This window comes from Alosa pseudoharengus, unplaced genomic scaffold (genome assembly GCF_046254945.1).
Source record: "Alosa pseudoharengus isolate Yale_2024_CS ecotype anadromous, Long Island Sound unplaced genomic scaffold, YU_APseudo_1.1 YU_APseudo_1.1_scf_20, whole genome shotgun sequence".
NCBI lineage: Eukaryota > Metazoa > Chordata > Actinopteri > Clupeiformes > Clupeidae > Alosa > Alosa pseudoharengus.
The window spans coordinates 29,788,856-29,809,695 of NW_027468664.1; the positions used below are offsets into that span (position 1 = coordinate 29,788,856).

At 40.9% G+C, this 20,840-nt stretch overlaps 1 protein-coding gene across 3 annotated transcripts; it reads right to left on the bottom strand.

Moving 5' to 3' along the window:
- Positions 1 to 986: 986 nt before the first annotated feature.
- On the bottom strand, positions 987 to 7,763 carry LOC143136368 (peroxisomal succinyl-coenzyme A thioesterase-like). Of its 3 annotated transcripts, none has more exons than XM_076297052.1 (11): positions 7,436 to 7,763; positions 6,945 to 7,144; positions 6,441 to 6,540; positions 6,168 to 6,358; positions 5,720 to 5,883; positions 5,477 to 5,596; positions 4,908 to 4,990; positions 4,315 to 4,408; positions 4,115 to 4,195; positions 3,723 to 3,864; positions 987 to 2,891 (listed from the first exon to the last, which is right to left on the bottom strand). In XM_076297052.1, exons 1-11 carry the CDS (start codon positions 7,525 to 7,527, stop codon positions 2,767 to 2,769), a joined length of 1,392 nt encoding a protein of 463 aa, XP_076153167.1. In that variant the 5' UTR covers positions 7,528 to 7,763; the 3' UTR covers positions 987 to 2,766. The 3 variants fall into 3 exon arrangements, with proteins under 3 accessions (XP_076153167.1, XP_076153166.1, XP_076153168.1); XM_076297051.1 differs by having other exon boundaries at positions 988 to 2,891; positions 6,945 to 7,153; XM_076297053.1 differs by lacking the exon at positions 7,436 to 7,763 and having other exon boundaries at positions 988 to 2,891; positions 6,945 to 7,268.
- Between the last annotated feature and the right edge of the window lie 13,077 nt (positions 7,764 to 20,840).

A 20,840-nucleotide genomic window follows, 5' to 3' on the forward strand; every position in this document is an offset into this window, starting at 1 on the left:
TGACACCCTCTGTATGCACGCCAAGTTTTGTGGAATTCCGTTCATGGGGGGCCACACAATAAATTAATTTATGTTACTATACACCAACTGGCCTGTAGGTGGCCGGAGACAGTTTTCTGTTAATATCTTGAGAACCGTAGGGCCTAGGAGGTCCACCTTTTTTATGTATGTTGGTCTTAAGGGGGCATGTCAACCCATCCCATTACCACTTATTTCATGTATAGTGCCACCTAGTTAAAAATTTAAAAGCAAAAAATTAGGTGTTTTCATCACAATATCTCTGGCTGACAAGGTCAAAACTGCACGAAATTAAAAGTGTAGGATCATTATGACACCCTCCGAATGCATGCCAAGTTTTGTGTACTTTCGTTCATGGGGGGCCTTACAATAAAATAATTTATGTGTACATTTAGTGACCTACACCAACAAGGATTCCCGGGACACTGAAAGACCGGGGTACACAAAACTTGGTGGGCATGTAACCCCACATGGATAGCATGGAACCGTCGTTTTTCGTTTTGATCTGTAGCCCCCCCGCTGGACTGGAAAGGAGGGTAGGGCAGACACAGTTCTCTGTGAATATCTTGAGAACTGTAGGGCCTAGGATGACCATTTTTTCCGTATGTTTGCCTCCAGGGGGCATGTTAACCCATTTCATGTACACAAACAGATACACACACACACACACATTCACAGTAATCATACGTATGACACATACTCACACAGTAGACATATGTACGCTTGCATGCACAGGCACATACGCAGGCACACACACAAGCACGCACACACACACACACACACACACACACACACACACACACACACATAACATAAACATGTACATGCACACAATTCAAGAATTTCTCAGAATTATGAACAGGCAAGATGGAGGTGAGGTATAAAATTAATTTTACATGTGAAATCTATGAACTAATCATGTTTTGGTACTTGTTGTCTAGCAGATACCAGTGAGAATTGAGTGTGGATAATGCAATTTAGTGAGACAGTTAGAATCATATAGGCCTTTCAGCGTGATTTATTTTTGTGGAAAAAATGTGCTGGACTGGGCGGCGGTCATATTTTGAACCGCTCTGCGGTACATCTAGTTTATGTTGTAAGACATGTGAAAGAAATGAATGACACAGACACACACAAATTCAAATAAAAGGGCACTATGTTTCACTTTCGCTATCATTGCGAGAAAATAGGCTACAATATGGAAAATGCTTCAAAGTTCCCTTTGAGTCTGATCAGCTTCAAAAAATGAATGGGGTGTCCTTAGATAGTGCTACACCTTTCCAACAAGTTTTGTGAGAATTGTACCGGTATCTTTTGCGATATTGTTGACAGACCGCACCGCAGTAGGGTACGTGCAGGAAGCTTTTGATAGCACACGCCTCAAACGATAAACGCAAAACCTCCAGGAAAAACCACTCACAGTGTAGGCTACTCTCTATGAAACCATCAATAGGTCACTAATTTTTGCGTTATTTACATTTGATTGCATTTCAGATGGTTTCCTGTAGTAGCCTATAGCGTTTTTTTCTTTATTTATTTTTCTATGTCCGAATATTGGGAGGGACATTTTGGTCACATCTGAATATTGGGCAAAGTCTATGGTGACTACGGCCCTGGTCGTAGTGTTATCCAATTGCGTCGAAGTCCGGAATCATTCAGAGTAAACATTGGTCTAGTGTTATCCAATTGCGTGCAGTGAGATTTTCAAATGCATGCTTGGTGCCGCCCCTCGAGTTGGGCCATTACATTGTTCGTGGCCAGACCCTTAATCTTTCTAGATTACCAGGGTCTGGATTTTCCAGGCTAGGACATTGGCCGGAAAAAAAATGAAATGTCCGACAAAATTAAATATCTCCGGTCAAATTGTCCAATTGAAATTGGCTAATAATCCCGTTCCCCTAACACAATCTGAATTTGAGAATAAGTCTAAAATTTGGTCTATACTAAATCAAGAATACATCCTTTGGCTATGTTTTAAAGGAACAGGCTCTACCGTTTCAAAGTTATTAAACAACACGCATATGCTGCATTTCAAATAGGAACGCTTAAAACGCTTAAAACGTTTGTTAAACAACGAACGAATGAGTGAGACGGTTCAAACATGGCCATTGACGTTGGAAGTGGAGGTGCTGGTGTGCGGCCGCACCAAGACACTTGTCATTTTTAGTGTAGACAGACCCATGGCTACAATGGACATGCAACTGTGTTCTGTTCCCAGAGCATGCTTTCTCTGTCTATGATCTGCAGGGTTAGGGCCTCCTCGACGAGGAGATTGCTGGTACGCGGATCATTTCTGGCACAATCGAATGGTAGGCTATCATTGAACCTCAGACCTAAAGAAAAAGAAACTAAACATTTTCCAGAATAGGAAATATTTCTTTTAGTGTTATCAAATAAAGAGGCATTAGGGGGTAGTGGTGTGAGCACTCATTCAATGTGTGCGCGCATCTGAGCAAGTGAAACTGTTGAACCACTGGAGATAACATGGGTAGCAGCAACAAACAACGTAGCCTATTTAAAACAATGAACAAAGCGGATTCTTGCTGTCCATGAAAACAGCATAGATACTGGCTAGATCTTTAAATTGACACTAGTTACGCATGTTTAAGTTAGGCTAATGAACATGTTGCATTCTATATGGCCTGATTATGTCATTCTTTAAGCTACATAGCCTGTCTCCAGTTTTCCTTAACTTGTCTCCAGTTTTCCTTAACTTGACTAATTAAGAAGCGATAATAATGTGTTTAATCAGAGTTTGGCTGCTGGTGGTAAGTCTTGGTAAAGGTGTTTCTGGAGGAAGAGGAGGATCTTCTCCCATGAGTCCTCCTGGGCGTGTGCATGAGGCTTCGTCCGACCCCCCCACAGCATCAACACTGCAACACAACAGACAGATTAGGAAGGGTGTGTGTGTGTGTGTGTGTGTGTGTGTGTGTGTGTACCAGAGGCGATTGCTCTATTGCTAAGACTACAGGGGAAGCTCAGCCTCCTCTAAAATATCACAGAAAATCGCATCAAATAACACTATTACATCTCACACCTCAGTGCAGAAAAGCTACACATTTATTGGACAAGCGCCACAAAGTCGTCATTTCCAGGGAAGCCCGGCGTCTCTGGGAGTGAATGGGACAGTGGGATGGCCCAGACGCCGAGCTTCTGTATGATGATTGGAGGAACCGTCATAGAGGCTGGACTCTTTTTGATTGACAGCATATGTCGCAATCTGACAGGAAGTTGTTCAAGTTCATTCATAATTTGTGAGCAATACAGTCGGTTTCTATTTGTCTTTGTAAATAGCATACTGTAAATAAAAACGTAATGTGGAGTTACAGAGTTTGTGGCTTGCCTTTGTTTCAGTTGTGTATTTAGGCTAAGTTAGATAGCGCGCTATATAACGGTGTAGGCTATATTATGCTAATGTTTACTTGAATTTTAAAAGCCCACCAGGGGAGATTAAAAATAAAACAGCAAGGCAGATGAACGTACACAGAGAAATAACTCTAGAAGGCTAGCCTAAACTCCCCCCAAGCTTCCATGTCTGCCATGCCAACTCTATAGCCTACTGTTTGGTCTATTCTGGGTTTGGGGATAATTTTTGCCCTCAAAAAACAATATAGCACCTTAATAATATTAATTTAATAATTGACCATTTTTATCAGAGCTTCCCCTGTTCCAAAGAGCAGCACCCGCCACTGGTGTGTACGTACCTTTCATCCTGTTGAATTGTGTAACGAAATTGCTGAAGCGGATGTGAGGTGTGTAAGGCGGCTCGATCAGGTGACCTGCGTCTGGATACGACAACACCGTCAGGAGGTGGCGATTCCCCGCCCACTCCATCATCTGCTCTATCTGTGTCCACACACACACACACACACACACACACACACACACACACACACACACACACACACACACACACACACACACACAAAAACAATTAACACATGTGGTCATAAAGTTTAATTAGCATTCAAGATTGAGAGTGAGTGATTGACATTTACATTTATTAATTTAGTAGATGCTTCTATAGAAGAGAATAACATTTAATTGATCTCAATTAGAATAACATTCAATTGATTTTAGTGGCAGATTAACTCACATCTTCTGTAGATTCCACCGTAGCCCAGCTTTGATCATCCTGACCAATCACAATCAGTAGAGGACACTTTATCCGGCCCACCTGCATGCATAAACACAAGTCAAGTATGCTCATCAAAAATATAAGGTGGAGGTACTGAAATAAGCATTATTTGTCCCTTTCTCATGCAAACGCACATGCACACAAACACACACACTTACATCCACTTTAAGGTCTGGCTCAGTGGGAATGGGTAGAATGACATCTCTCCAGATCACATGATTGTTCTCATCGATACGTGCCTTTGTCATTTTCCTGCAGACAGATACACAAACAAATTCCTTTTTAGACATCCAATAATAATCACACTAAAGTGAACTCTCATGATGTGTTTTTACTTGTCTATGCTTCTTTATACTGAACCAAAGAAGAGGCACCATAATGAAATGCTGGCATGCTATACAAGACTAGAGGTGGATTCAAATTCACAAATTGAGTATTCCGCAAAAAGTTTGATGAGATATTTCTCTGTGAACATGCTTGGAGTTGGACAGAGGGTTAGATGAATGTTAATAAGAACCTGTGGTAATTTCTGAATTGCCCGGAGTAGAAACCTGCAATTTGCAGCACCTCAGATTGGGAGTCGAGCGTGAGCTATATAGGCCCTAGCATATCTTGCTAGCACATCTCGTAATGTGTCGGGAGGGAAGTATACACAACGCACATACTGCACAGCTACGTAGGAGCTGGCTACCTTTACACTAGCACAACGCAGGTTACACATGCGCAACCCCTCCCAGTACTCACTACTCACTTCATAATGTACTGGAAGGCCTCAAACAAAGACTTGTTAACAGGGTGAACATGGCTTCCGCTAATGCACACGCAACACCGGGGCTGAAAGAGACATGAGCAAACATTACTCCATAGAAGGTTTGAGATAGTATATACACATTTCACCTGTCACATCCCAACAGACTTACAGGAATACTGTATGATGAACTCTTGGTTTGTTTCACTGAAAATTGTAACATAGATCTTTCCGTGGATTACTGTGTTCATTCTTTCTGTCTACAGAACAACTGTACATGTGAATCTATGTTTAACTAAGTGTGTGTGAAAGTGTGTGCGTGCGTGTGTGTGCAGTATAGAGAGAGAGAGAGAGAGAGAGAGAGAGAGAGAGAGAGAGAGAGAGAGAGAGAGAGAGAGAGAGAGAGAGAGAGAGAGAGAGAGAGACAGACAGACAGACAGAAACACCATACCAGACCAGAGACTTGCCTGTATTCATTTGGGAAGTGTTTGAGAAAATGAACATACAACTGAGTGTTGTGTGAGAGACAGACTGTGTTTGAGCAAGCAAGAGAGAGAGCCAGAGAGACTCACCTGTGCAACTTTAGAGTACGCTGCCATTGTGAATGTGACTGAGGTCCCAAAGGACAGACCAAGCACAGCTACTCTGTCTTCAGACACCTGAGGATGGGTCTGCAGGACCTTATATGCTGTCTATAGCATGCGCGCACACACACACACACACACACACACACGATGATGAGAATTTGGGTGAAAGGTTACAGGTTGAACTTGTTTGACTTGACAACAAACAGAAACTCACTTACACACACACACCTCAAAGTATCCGGTATCAACATCAACTGCCCGCTGTTCAAATGCAGGAAGGTATTCTAGCGCCATGGAAACGAAGCCATGTGAGGCCAGGAGGGCCGCCCGGTACTCCACCAGACCCCCTCCCCCTCCCCACATGTCCAGCACTGCAGGGAAGGGTCCTGGGCCTGCACACACACACACACACACAAAGATATTTTCATACACACGTATGAAGTGTGCAATGTGCATGCATAACCATGTCAGACAAAGTCAACACAAACACTCCTTCAAAACGTGTGGTCTGATCTCTCAAATCTGCAAAGTCCACTTTCACAATTTTTAATATTTGCAAATTTGTCAAAAATGAAAGTATTTAATTATGCTTGTCACAATTACACAAACAAGCATGGTTTGCAAAATCATTCAAAATGTTTGTTTGTGTGTGTGTGTTATGGGAGGGGGATTGTACCTGGTGGTATGAAGAGAGTGCCTTTAATCCCTCGATCCCCGATGTCCACACGCTGCACACCTGGAGCCAGGTACCATCTCTCCGTGACAACCGTGGCCAAGGTGTCCTTTTCAGAGAACTCCTGGGTCATGTGACCTTTATACACGGATATATTCACCACCATTGGTGACAAGACGTCTCTCTTTCGCAACCTAAAACATCACAGAGAGGTATTATGACTGACCTAATCAGACAGTACCTTGTGGACATTATTCTGGCTGAAGGTTACGGCACCTGAGTCCGTCTCTGCTACCAGGAACGGGTCGCAAGCTCCAAAGGAGACCCATTGGTTCAATTCCAACATAGGTCCCACCTTTACTGGCATCTTCCATGACTATGAGAAAAAACAACAAGTTTATAGTCATAGTTATATCAATTCAATCGGTTGTGTGTACTAAACCAGACTATTATTTTAATATTTTGAGATTCTGGATTTTTGCTGTACTGATATGTAATCAAGATTAAAACAAAAAGGCTTGACATATTTCACTTTATGTGGAATGAATCTAGAATAATATATGAAAGTTATCTTTTTGAAGTAAATTATGGAACTTTTACACGATATTGTAATTTTTTGACTGGCACTTTATTTGCAGTTTATTTTCTCACCATGTCCCCTCCCAGCCGCCGTAATTTGGCCTAGGTAAAGCCCTTATTAGACATTCTCTGGTAAAACCTATGGTAAAACGGTAGGCTATGACATGACCATATAGTTTAAGTTAAGTGTAAGTGGCCTACCTATAACTGTTCCATCTGCGTCGCTGATATAATGGCCAAACGCCTCCCAGTAGTCGTTATCTTCGGACTGATGTAAGGAGTGAAGCGTTACCTCTTGTTTTGGGTGTAAATTTGTCACAACTATCTGAAACTTTTCATCCACCAGTGCCCGGATAGGTCGCACCGACAGCACGGGACACACGGCCATTGAGCTCGAGGGCCTACGGAGACTGAGACATCAGCAAAAACGTTCATATCTGCGCTATTATGGGATAAAATTACATTTTCTGTCATAGGCCTACTGCAAAGCTTTAGACTTTCACACAGAACCATGGCTATGGCTGGTGTACAACAATGGCGTAGTATCGCGATAGTTTAGCTTGCATGGATTCCAAGATTAACTCTTTCTGTCTCAAGAAGTCCATTGAGTAAAGGGCAAATCTAAACTGAATGGATAGTTAATTGTGCACGGATTGGAGATTAATTACTTGTAATGTAGAAATGTAGCCTACCTTCGCCAGATTTGAATCGGAAGTTGATGTCTACGCGAAACGAACACTCGCGCAGTCTTCTTTGCCAAGATGCAATAATTTCTGAAAATCATGCTTTCCACTGTAAAGTTCCAGTGTCAGATGGCGGACAGCCAAAGCCGAGCGGTCAAACTACAGCAGAGTGTAGTAAGTGAAACGCTTCTTTCAATGACCAACGGTAACGGTGTCCAAGTACGACATATGAACTTGCTCTCTGTTACTTTCCCCTTGCTCTCTGTTACTTTCTACGTTCCTCTGAAATGACCACCGACACTGACTGAGCAACAAGTTGTCGCAGCCACCGTTATGAACGTTTACACTTACAGGGGGGGGAAGAGGGTGTGTTAAATAGGCTACAGTTCCACAAGCATACACCTGCGCGGATGAAGGCGAAAATGTGATGGCTTTGCTGAATATTTTGGGCTTAGGCCTAGGAGTTACTGACAGTTATAATATTTTAGAAGTAGCTAATTCTGGCTTTACTGCAGATCCTGCAACGAATTTGGCCAAAAAATCTGGTCAAAGGATTCCATTTAAATGTGTAGGCCTACATTTGAAATATTTTGAATTATTTATTGTCTGGCATATCCAGGAAAATGAGTCTGCAGGCCACTGGCCACAAATAGCCTACTGTTCAACCCTACCACACCATTCCTGCAATTTTTCTTAATGCATTTTCTGCAGGTTTAACCCCAATTTACCCTTCAATGCTTCAAGACCTAATTGGGAACTAACTAGCTTTGCAACCTTCAGTGCCTAAGCAATACATCAAGCCTTCATAGTGATTTAGTCTGTACCTTTGATGAGGATCCTTCAATGTGTTCAGGAGATAACAGTTTGCACTAACAGTTTGTCGAAAGAATAGTTGATGTATGACTCCATGTGAGTTTGACCTTTGACCCCGTGAGTTTGAGTAAATCAGTTCTTCGCTCGATGGTGTTTTATTCCCCCAATGTCGTCTTCCAGGCAGCGCTGCCACCGTTGACTTAAGGCACCTTGTCCTAAACCTAACCCTAACCCATGCCTAACCATAGCGCCTTCCAGGTAGCATTGCCTTGAAGACAACGTTGGGGGCATAAAACACCAAGAAACCAGTTAATCTGGCTTTTTCTGTGCCAGGATTTATGAAGGTCCTTCAAAGTGCTCAGACAGTATCACAAAGAGTGTGGGATGACTGAAAAATCCACTGTTTTTTCTTCGGGTTGAAGGTCCCGTTGAAGATTTATGCTAAGGCTGTAAAATCTCAAAGCTACCAAATCCAAGCTGCTATCATGCAGAAATATATTCTAGACCAGGGGTCTCCAACCTTTTTTTCTCCAAGAGCTACTTTGACAAAATGAACATGGCCGAGAGCTACTAATGTTTTATAGGCTATTAGCATGTATTCACATAGCTGATCTCCACCCAAAACAGCTGAATAAGTTTTGTATGCATTTTAACGCTCCTTTCAATTCCTTTACCTTCTGTCTGTGTAGATTGTGAATTTGATTTAATAGGAATTTTATCAGGTTTACCAAGTGACTTTGTTATCAAATTTGCAAACATTTTCCTTGAACACTTCATTTTAAGAGCTCAGAAACAGGTGGGGAGTTACTGGTAGAGACCCCTGCTCTAGACAAACAGTAGGCCTACATAACTTTACAATAGTCCTATAATTTCCCTTACATTACTGACTTAAAATGTTCTTCCTGATCCTCAAGTCCAACATTCACTAACGTGTTACGTGACATTATGTTTCTCAATATCTACTCAGTAGATGGCAGCATTTCATCAGTAAGATGGAGTGTGCCTGAGGAGCTGAATTTGTCATCATTCACCGCAGCTGGCTTGACTTGGCCTGACGGATTCACAAATTTTGCTGATCTGATTCGGTAGGATTATCCAGTTGTGTGCAGAGGCATTTCCCCCATGTATCAGTTGAAATACATCCCATAATCACGTGCCAATGGTGTGGTACCATATTTAAATTCTGAATAGCTGTCAAGGCTAGATTTGTTGCTTATTTTATGAAGATATTCTAGAATGGCCCAGACAAATTTGTTGGTACGCCTAAACAATTATAAATCATTATAGGATTATAGTGCTGTTTAAACTAACTGTTTTTCAGATCGTTAAGCCTATTTACAAGTTGTCACTCTTCAGTTTGGTATCATTATCTGCACTACATGAACATGGATCAGAGAAATCAAAGGAAAGAGTTACCTGTATATCTATATCTTTCAGAATTTGTAACACATACTGTATGTTAAGAAAAAGTGAAGGGAATACCAATGTGTGTATTGTTTTTTCCCAACACCAGTGTCAGCATCGAAAGCTTTAGATTAGGGCTGTCAAAATAATTTATTAATTTTGATTAATTAATTTGAGAAAAAATAACTGATTAAAAAAAATAGCGCAGATTAATCGATTTCGTATGACCTTTGACCCCGAGCAGTTCTAGTTAGTAACCATTACTGTAAAATGAAGGAGAGAGAAGAAAATGTGCTGCCTAGATCATTGATTGGAACATTTACTTTTAAAAAACGGCCTGATGGTGTTGACAAAAATAAAGTGTTGATTAAAATAAAGTCTTCTGCAATGTCTGCAGCAAGGAATTTGCATATCACTGGAGTTTGTCAACTCTAAAGTCACACATCAATGGACCGAAATAGTGTTGACATTGATGGGAGTGTTCATTGGTCATTGTGTCCCCTAGGTTATATCTGTGGCATGAAATGCCTTGTATGTGAAAAAAACTTCTTCCCGAAGCACTTTTGAATTTATTCCTCAGCATATTAGGTCATATCATAGATTATTATGGCCATTATTTGAACAGTGAAAATAATAATAAAATAGTTTTTGAACTTTAATGTCACTAATGCTGATTATTCAATGATTCATTTGAATTTAAATATTTAAAATACTTTCTCAGCAAAAAATATATATGTGATTAATTTAGATTAATTAATCACAGAGTATGTAATTAATTAGATTCTTTTTTTTAATCGATTGACAGCCCTACTTTAGATATTTGTGGTGTTAAATACACATACAAGGCAATGCAGCAATCATCTGCATTGTATTTATGAGTGCACCACTGCTTTTCTTCACTCCAAGCATCCTTGAAGCTCTCTGACCTCTTCAGTTCTTTTGGATTTGTATTCTTTACCAAGAGGGACATTTTCTCTTCGCAGTGTATTGATCATCAAAAGACATCTCTGCCATGTCAAGCGAAGTCTCCTGTTTTCTGACAGGATCTTCATGCTTTGGCTGCACCCAGACACATACAATCATCTCAAATACTGATGTAATCATGTTTTTTGCAAGTGATTAGTGGCGAGGTTACCTTTCCAAAAGCAGCTCCAGGTGTCAGGATGAGAATCAGCAAAGCAAAGGCAAACAAATGCAAAATGACATTTAAAAAGTTGCTGTCTGAAATTATATCACCTGAGTCAATATGAGCATGAGTCTGGACACCAATACACAAATAAACAACAATAAATTACTTAAAAAAGGTTCTCCATCTGATGTTTAATAGCAAACAAAGATATCAAGAAGGAAATATTCTCTCATATATTGTCCCAAAATATAGGAAACAAACAGTTTACTAACCTTTCTTCTAGTTTGCTGTGAAGAGTTCACTTCAGCAAAAATGGGCCTTTAGTCTATACAGAAACTAGATGTACCACAAAACGGTACAAAATATGATGTGTGTGCCTGTGTTTTTGTATGTGTGTGTGCGTGTGTGTTTATGTGTGGTGAGTGGTGGGTGACGGATCAGAATGAAAATCAATCAAAATTATGAAGTGCAAAATAGTTTAGGCTACAGCAGAAATATTTACATCATCCATAGATAAAAAGCAAGTCTAACCTCTGAATTTCTTTTCAAAGTGCACCAGATTGATGCATTAATCGTTAAAATATACAAAATTTGAAATCTTCCGAGGGAGCATGTCCCCGGACCCCACTAGGATGACGGCATTGGAGGAACACAGGTTCAGGCCGAGGACACGCTTCAAATAGGCTTTGTCTGTATACTTTGGAAATTACATGCGGGCTGAAGCCCTGGCAAATGCGTGTTTGGTCCTATCTGAAATTATTAGTGGCCTCTGGCGCCTGCAGGTGTATGGCCGTATGCACTGTGCATACCATCAGGCTACTCAGCTACGACTGGAGAAAGAATCTCCCCTGTGTGTATATTCACACCAAGTTAATCTATACATAACTTTCCAGCTGTGCACTGTAGCCCATAAACTGAAAACTCACACTTTTATTCATCAAATGAGCAAAATGAATAGAAAATATAGTCAAGACATAGTCAAGGTTAGAAATAATAATTTTGTCCTTCAAACTTTGCTTTTGTCAAAGAATTCTCCATTTGCAGCAATTACAGCCTTGCTGACCTTTGGCATTCTAGCTGTCAATTTGTTGAGGTAATCTGAAGAAATTACAACCCACGCCTCCTGAAGCACCTCCCACAATTGGATTGACTTGATGGGCACTTCTTACATACCATACGACCAAGCTGCTCCCACAACAGCTCAATAGGGTTGAGATCTGGTGACTGCACTGGCCACTCATTATTATTATAATAAAATTATTTAGGTACATTGTGACACGTGAGCTGTCAATATTTTCTACTCATCTTCCCCATGATTAGGTCCATTTTTCTGACAGAGCCTCCAGTCCAGGTTTTCACTGCAGATGGTCTGCAGATTTTCACTCAGTGCCATGGAATAGCTGTCACATACTGTAGATAAACCAATGATGACACGTTGTTTCAGGAAAGAGTATACAGTATGATAGTTATTTTTTAATCAATTCAAAAATAGGACCATCTAATTTTTTAGATGATGATGAGATGTGAGTACTTTTACAATAGTATAGATAATCCATGCTTAGGTTGCAGCTTTGTATATACTGTTTTAATGAAATTGTAATTACATTTTGGAAGAAAATTCCACATGCCTTTCTGTGTCATTATTTCTATGCCCACCATGTCACATCCCTTCATAGTTTTGCTAAAACGTTTGTCCACATCACAGTATTCCTGAGATGAGGTTAAAATCAATTCATAGTCTCCAGTGTTCTTTCTTCGTAAGATTAAGATCTTAACTATAGACAGTATATATGAGTGAATGGTCTGACGGGTTGAATCATCTGCAAACACAGTCAAGATACTGAATAAGATTAGATATACATACTTATTACAATGTAATTTAACTACAGCAGATGTATTGCAGAGCGGTACAAAATATGACCGCCGCCCAGTCTTGCACATTCTCTCCGCAAAATTAAATCACGCTTGTCAATTTGTCTCCGTCACCTACCATCCCCTACTTCTGTGTATGTAAACGAGTGTGTGCACAGTGTGTGTTTGATTTTGTGTATATGTGTGCTTCTCTGTGTGTGTGTGTGTGTGGGGGGGGGTAATGGGAGGTGTGTGTGCGTGTGTGTGTGTTTATCTCTGTGTGTGTATGTGTGCGTGTGTCTACTTGCCTGCATCTGTGAGTGTTTTTTTGTGTGGGTGTGTTTATGTGTGTGTGTATGTGCGTGCATGCCTGTGTCTGTGAATGTGTGTGTTTATGCGTGCGTGTATGTGTGTGTGCATGTGTGCGTGTCTGTTTGTGTGTGTGCGTGCATGTAAGTGTGTGTGTCTGTGTGTGTGCATGTGCGTGAGCGTACATGTGTGCTGTGTGTGTGTTTGTGCGTGTGTGTGTGTGTATGTGTATGTGTGTGTGTGCATGTAGCTGATATGGCCCCCCATGAACGGAATTCCACGAAACTTGGCATGCAGGGTGAAGGGTGTCAAAGATCCTACACTTCAAGTTCTGTGCAGTTTTGAACATGTCAGCCAAAGCCATGTCATATCCACACACATAAACACACGCACGCACACAGGAACGATTCATATAGATTTTTGCAGCTGGTGTTTTTTTACTTGCTAGGACCCCATTGAATACAAAACAACCTGTTTCCAATTTTTTTCTTCATTTTCAGTGCCAAAATTCAAGATGGCGGACAATATATGCGGAAAAATAATATAAAGGCTTAAAGTGGTCAACTTTTTGATAAATATACACCTAATAAGGTAGACAAGTGAGATACAGACTATTTTCAAATGATGTATTACATCATTTGCCAAAAAAATTGGAGAAAAAATGAAAAAAAGAGAAAAAAATCTGCATCTTGTTTCATTATTGAAGAGTTCAACAAAACATTGTCATTGTCACTCAAGTATTTATCCTCACCACTGTCACTGTCTTTTTAATATTGGTGTACATCTCCTCAGAGCCTTCACACCTGCAAAGTTGTGTGAATGGTAAGTTGTTACTCTTGCAAGAACACCTTATACTGCATCGGCTGGCAAGACAACAACACCATTGTTCCACAACAACAAGTTCCACAACAGCCTCTGGTGCTGGTGGAAGTTTTGACAGAACAGGAGCCCATTGCCCATCAACAATTTGTCTCCATCCCAGTGATAGTGAGTCAAGAATCTTTGGAGCAGGCACTGTATCTTGTGCCCAAACATTTGCTTGCCTGTGTGCTCTCAGAATTTCAATTTATTTTCAGTTATAGAGCGTCAAAACATTACACATGTCTCATGGCGCTTTACAGAGTGTTACATTCAGACAGTGCCCATGAGTAACAGGGGCGAGGAAAAACTCCCAAGAATGGGAGAAACATATAGGATGAAACCTCAAGCAGATCCATGACTCAAGGGCCTGACCCATCTGCCTGGGGTCAGTTACAGGACAGTAAGGTCTATATACAGAGAATAGAACATGGTATTTAGAGCCACCTGAGGTATATTATACAAAGTGGTTAGATGGTTACATAACCAGTATGATAATGCATGAATCCTATTTAGTGTTAAGTTGAAAAAGTCCAGTGTAGCGGATGAATTGTCCATAGGAATTAGGAGTTGTCATCGGGCAAATAGTGGGTCGCTAAGCTGCGCGGGCAGGAATCCGAGCATGGGGACAGCAATAGGCGATGGTAGGGCAATCATAGGGATGGGATTTCCCTAGTTCCCGTGTTTTTCCACTCCCTGGTTGGGTTTTAGAGTTTTAAACATGTTCCACCAAAGGGCTTTAGCTGTTTGAAAACCATGTTTTGAGGAGCTGACACAAATTTCTCACATCCAGCTAACACATCTGGAGATGGATGAGGACCTACTACAAGCCAAAGTGTGTTAATGACACCATCATGACTTGATTGACTTTCCCACGGGATAAACGGTAAATGGCGGGACAAACGGTTGACTTTCAATTTCCTGATAGGATAGGATACAATAGGATACCCGATAGGTCCACTGACTATACACGATGTGATTGCCCTGAGCGAAGTTTGTTTTTTTCCACCTCATAAGCCAACGGAGAGTTGCTATACTACCCTGACTGCAAATTACATTTACTGCCGCTAGGGTGCGTCAAGATTTCTAGGCTGTATCTTTTGTCAACGTTCTCCAGTGCCCATGATAATGAGACTGTCTTTGTTGATGTCTGGTACCCTGCGAAAAGGCAAGCACCAAGACATCTGTGTGACATGTAGATATATGGGGTTTTGCCAAAATGACTTACTGCTACTGCCACCTTTGTGTGTGTGAACTGTGACTGGCAGTTTACATAGTTCAACAGCTTTATGACCAAGGTAGAGGATGAGGTTGGCTTTGGTTTCCTTCGATCCCAGGAAAGCTTTAAAGTCTTTGATTGGTGTAGAGTCTTGTATTTTGTATCCCTTATCATGTGCTTTTCCCATTGTATGGACCTGTCTCGTCCTGTCTTTCATAGAGTTTGTGATGGTATAGTTGTTAAATAATATGTCATTGTAGCCTCGTGCCTTACTTTCAACATTTTCAAAGAAGCATTCTGCCAGATCTTGGCAACAGTTTATGTCACTTTTCCTGACAACCATCTCCTGCACAACAGCCATGCCATCTATTAAGATGCTATACAATGTGTGTGTTAATTGCACTGAGCTACACTCTGTAGATTGTTCAGAGGATGCTGTTTCTGAAACCAGCCACAATTCATGGATGAAGGCAGACTTAGCTGTAGTGGGCAGCATTAGGCTTGCATATAATCAACAAATTCATATGTTCCCACAATTTCCTGCAAGTCCTGTTAACAGAATTATTGAAGACCAAAGAGCTCATTGTGGACTTCAGGAAGTCTAAAGCTAGCACACTCACCCATTCTCATCAATGGGACTGAAGTGGAGTGTATCACCAGCTTCAGATTTCTGGGTGTCCACATCTCTTGGACCCTCAACACCTCTACCCTGATCAAGAAGGCTTACCAGCATCTCTTCTATCTGAGGAGGCTAAAGAAGGTCCACCGGCCTCCTCAGATCCTGGTGAACTTCTACCCCTGCACCATCAGGGCAAGCAATGCTTGCATAAGGCGCACAGCAGGTTCAGAGGACAACCAACCACAGCAGGTTCAGTGACAACCAACCAACTAAGCCCCACACACCCACCCCTGTCCAATGCCTCCTTGCCTGTGCCGGTTGAGGTGTCCACGACCATGGCAACCTTGACAGGGACAACAAGGAGGCAGACCCCCCCCCCCCCCAATGTATGTTGTTCATACATTGTTCACATTACATAGACATATTTATTCTGCTCTTATAAGGTAACTGCTAATACACTGCACATATTTATATTACTCTAAACCTCTCTACTTTATATAAATCAACTGTATACTACTGTCTACACTGCACTATATTTCTTGACCTGTCTCTGCACCACCTGTCTACTTTGTATATCACATTGCACTTTTCTCCTTTTTTGCACTTCTGGTTAGACGCAAAACACATTTCGTTGTCTTCATACTTGTACTCTGCAATGACAATGAAGTTGAATCTAATCTACTCTAATCTAATCTATTGGGGTGAGTGCAGAACATTACTCTAATTCAAATGATTATTAGGTTATGTGAAGGAAACTTTTAAATCAGTCAATGTGTTTTTCTGGGTATGCCAATAAATAGCATAATGGTGGTTACACCCATCGCTGGTTGATAATCATGACATCTCATGTCACCCATGGTCATATATATTACCTAAGTCATTCAATTTTATTAGAAAATGTATGTATATAATGATAATACCTAACATATCCATTTACAATGTTTAAAAAGGCGATTATTTGCAATTTTTGGTGATATATCCGCCATCTTGGATTTTGGACCTGTGCAGTCCGGGAAAAAATTGGAAACAGGTAGTTTTGCAAACTATAGGGTCTGAAGAAGTGAAAAAACATAATTTGCAAAAATCTATATGAAATGTTCCAAACACCTTTTTTTGCTACATATCGCCCTGCACTACAACCAGATCTGTCCGTTGCCTGCTCCAAAATGACCATGTGTCAGAGCTTCCAGGGTTGACCCGCAACCCACCTGTATGCGAGCCACTTCAGCACTGCCCATGTTCCACCCATCATCACACACAGTGCCACTGATCTGCACCTCCACTCTCCCAGCAGGAATTGTTGTGTCCAGTTAGTCAAATATTTATGTCTTCTATAAATTAAGAAATAAAGAGGGGGAAAACGAGCACAAGCCAGATCAGTGATCACCACCACCAGACGCATCACACACTACAGTGCGTAGGGCACCGAGAGACAGAGGAGGGACCAACATTTAGCCAATAAATAGTAACTGTACTGCAAACTGTTTTTCACTCCTTTTAGAGAAAGTATACAATGTCAACATGCACCAACAGCATGTTACATAAAGATGATACTTTTCGGGTCCTCTCTATAAAGATCCAACTTGAACGTAGGCCCTATGCTAGCCTACTCCATTTAATTGAGAACGCGTCTGAGAACTCACGAGAAGGAGAGAAAACTAGTGGCAGGTTCCAGCTGGCTTGTCATTGTTGATGATAATTGATATCTCCTTTTTATTAAGTTTAAACTTAATGCGGCAGTGGTTGGGACAGACTTATGGGGGCGAGAAGAGGAATGAAGCAGGGGATGAGGATATCGATAGAGAAATAGATAGATAGATAGATAGATAGAGATCCCAAACATGAAATGAAGTGTTTGCACTTTCTGTGTATATTTTGTGGTATGTATTCATGCCAACAATGTTAATAAAATGATCAAATGCATTCAGTGGCAATCTTATAAATTCATAAATCTCTTATTTTCACCGGAAAAAAATTGGCTAGCAGAAATTCTGATTGGCTAATAACTTTAGAAAGTTACCAGTCACATTGGCTGGTGATCAAAAAAGTTAATTTAGAACCCTGCAAAGGATACTGTTAAAAATGGTGTCATAAAGACAGTGATCTAAATTTTATGAAGGCAATAACTAAATCAGCTTTTTACCACCTTTACCAAACATACCAAACTTAGAAGTCTAATTTCAAAACATGATTATTTAAATTTGTTTTATTTAGTCCTTGCCGGCTAGGATAGGTTTTAGGTTTGTTGTTTTCATCTGAAACAGAAGAGTTGAATTGAATGGAATGCTTGAGTTGGTGCATTTATGTAAATGTGTCTTCTAAGTGAAATCTATTTTTCTAAGTGAATAGTTTAACTTATTTGTGTTTGCATTTTTTAATATTTTGTGGTAGTTTCATCTAAGGTAACTGATAGTGTAAGTGTTTAATGACTTTAAAAGTTACATTGCATGGGTATTGCATAGCTTATTGATAATGTTGGTTTTGTTTGCATTTACCTTGAAAGCTACAGCTAATGCTAAGTGAATAATTCACACTGATTTGACTTGATTCCAGTCTTATTATTTGAATACAGTCTTATACTTACTCAGCTGGTAGTCACACGAGTGATATACTGTAGCCTATTGTATTAGGTTATTAGGTTTAATTATGACCGCCGCGCAGCGAAGCGGCGGTCATATAGGTTTAGTCAGATTTTTTTTTTTTTTTTTTTTTTTTCTTTTTCGCATGTCCAAATTTCTGTCAATGATTCCCGGGACACTGAAAGACCGGGGTAGACGAAACTTGGTGGGCATGTAACCCCATATGGATAGCATGGAACCATCGTTTTTCGTTTTGATCTGTAGCCCCCCCGCTGGACTGCACCCCCCGAAAGGAGGGTAGGGCAGACACAGTTTTCTGTGAATATCTCGAGAACTGTAAGGTTTAGGAGGACCATTTTTTTTGTATGTTGATCTCAAGGGGCCATGTCAACCCATTCCATAACCACTCATTTCATGTATAGCGCCACCTAGTTAAACACAAAAAAGTAAAAATGAGGTGTTGTAATCGCAGGTATCTGTGACCTAACATAGTGAAAACTGCACGAAATTGGAAGTGTAGGATCATTATGACACCCTCTGAATGCACGCCAAGTTTCGTGGAATTCCGTTCATGGGGGGCCACACAATAAATTAATTTATGTTACTATACACCAACTGGCCTGTAGGTGGCCGGAGACAGTTTTCTGTGAATATCTCGAGAACCGTAGGGCCTAGGAGGTCCACCTTTTTTTTGTATGTTGATCTCAAGGGGCCATGTCAACCCATCCCATTACCACTTATTTCATGTATAGCGCCACCTAGTTAAAAATTAAAAAGCAAATAATTAGGTGTTTTCATCACAATATCTCTGGCTGACATGGTCAAAACTGCACGAAATTGAAAGTGTAGGATCATTATGACACCCTCCGAATGCATGCCAAGTTTTGTGTACTTTCGTTCATGGGGGGCCTTACAATAAAACAATTTATGTGTACATTTAGTGACGTACACCAACAAAGATTCCCGGGACACTGAAAGACCGGGGTACACAAAACTTGGTGGGCATGTACCCCCACATGGATAGCATGGAACTGTCATTTTTCGTTTTGATCGATCTGTAGCCCCCCCGCTGGACTGGACCCCCCGAAAGGAGGGTAGGCCAGACACAGTTCTCTGTGAATATCTTGAGAACTGTAGGGCCTAGGATGACCATTTTTTCCGTATATTTGCCTCCAGGGGTCATGTTAACCCAGTTCATGTGCACACATGTGCACAAACAGATACACACACACACACACACATTCACAGTAATCATGACACATACTCACACAGTAGACATATGTACGCTTCCATGCACAGGCACATACGCAGGCACGCACACACACACACACACACACACACACACACACACACACACACACACACACACACACACACACTCACACACACCCACACACATAACATAAACATAACACAAACAATCAAGAATTTCTCATAATTATGAACAGGCAAGATGGAGGTGGGGTTGTATAAAATGAATTTTACATGTGAAATCTATGAACTAATCATGTTTTGGTACTTGTTGTCTAGCAGATACCAGTGAGAATTGAGTGTGGATAATGCAATTTAGTGAGACAGTTAGAATCATATAGGCCTTTCAGCGTGATTTCTTTTTGTGGAAAAAATGTGCTGGACTGGGCGGCGGTCATATTTTGTACCGCTCTGCGGTACATCTAGTTATATTTAGGACAATTAAAATAGTGTACTAACAGAAGTGAAGACATCAGTGGTAATTACTAATTTACAGTATTAAACCTTAAAGAAAGACATTTCATGCAATTCAATGAATTCGGGGGACACACTCCAATTAACAGCCAGGACAGCTAGGGGGCGCTACACCCAAAGTTGCGCAGATGCTTTCTGCTAACTGATCCAATGGTCTACTTTGTGTCTTTTATGTCTTTTAATTATTCTATTGTATGTAGGCTAGCCCACTTTACTTTTGTCATTGCCCAGTTCACAGAGCACTCTTCGGGTGAGTAGGCTACTAGTCTCTCAGAAGTAAAGATATGGAGGTATTCATCACTGTGTAAACATCTGTGGGCAAATGATGAAACAATATAAGAACTAGATGTACCACATAGCATTACAAAATATGACCGCCGCTTAGTCCTGCACAATCTCTCCACAAAAAGAAATCAATTAAGCGGATAAATCAATTTGTCTCCATCTCCTACTCCATCCTCTACTCTTGCAACTTTTGTAAATGAGTGCCGCCCCCACACCCAAGGCAATAAAGACTTTTGATCTGTGGTGGACCGATCTGCCCGAAGTCCCATTACAGCAGGGGGCATCCCTCTCTATCTTCAAAAAAATCCTTCTCCTTCTACCATACTTTGACTGGGTACTTAATATGTAGGTACTCATAGGCCTATCCTCCAGTAGTATTGAGTGCTAAAACAGTTGCTGGAGAAGATTGAAGAGATGGTGGCAGGAAATGACAGCTCTCCCTTTAAAGCAAATTATAGGTGTTTTACACAACTAAGAAGGCAGTGATGGACAGCTCAGGATGAGGAGGTACTGTAGGTGAAGGAACAAAGAGAGCACCTCAGGTCCTCACTGTGAGTAACAGAGGCTCTGGAGAGGCTTTCAAAACTAAAAGGAAATTAAGAAGATCCTAGCATGGCACTATT

Coding starts and splice junctions, on each gene's coding strand:
- LOC143136368 (XM_076297051.1), bottom strand. CDS start 7,527: ATGATTTTCAGAAATTATTGCATCTTGGCAAAGAAGACTGCGCGAGTG. Junction 7,154..7,435: donor CCGATTCAAATCTGGCGAAG/GTAGGCTACATT, acceptor CTGATGTCTCAG/TCTCCGTAGGCCCTCGAGCT. Junction 5,884..6,167: donor CACTCTCTTCATACCACCAG/GTACAATCCCCC, acceptor GTGTGTGTGCAG/GCCCAGGACCCTTCCCTGCA.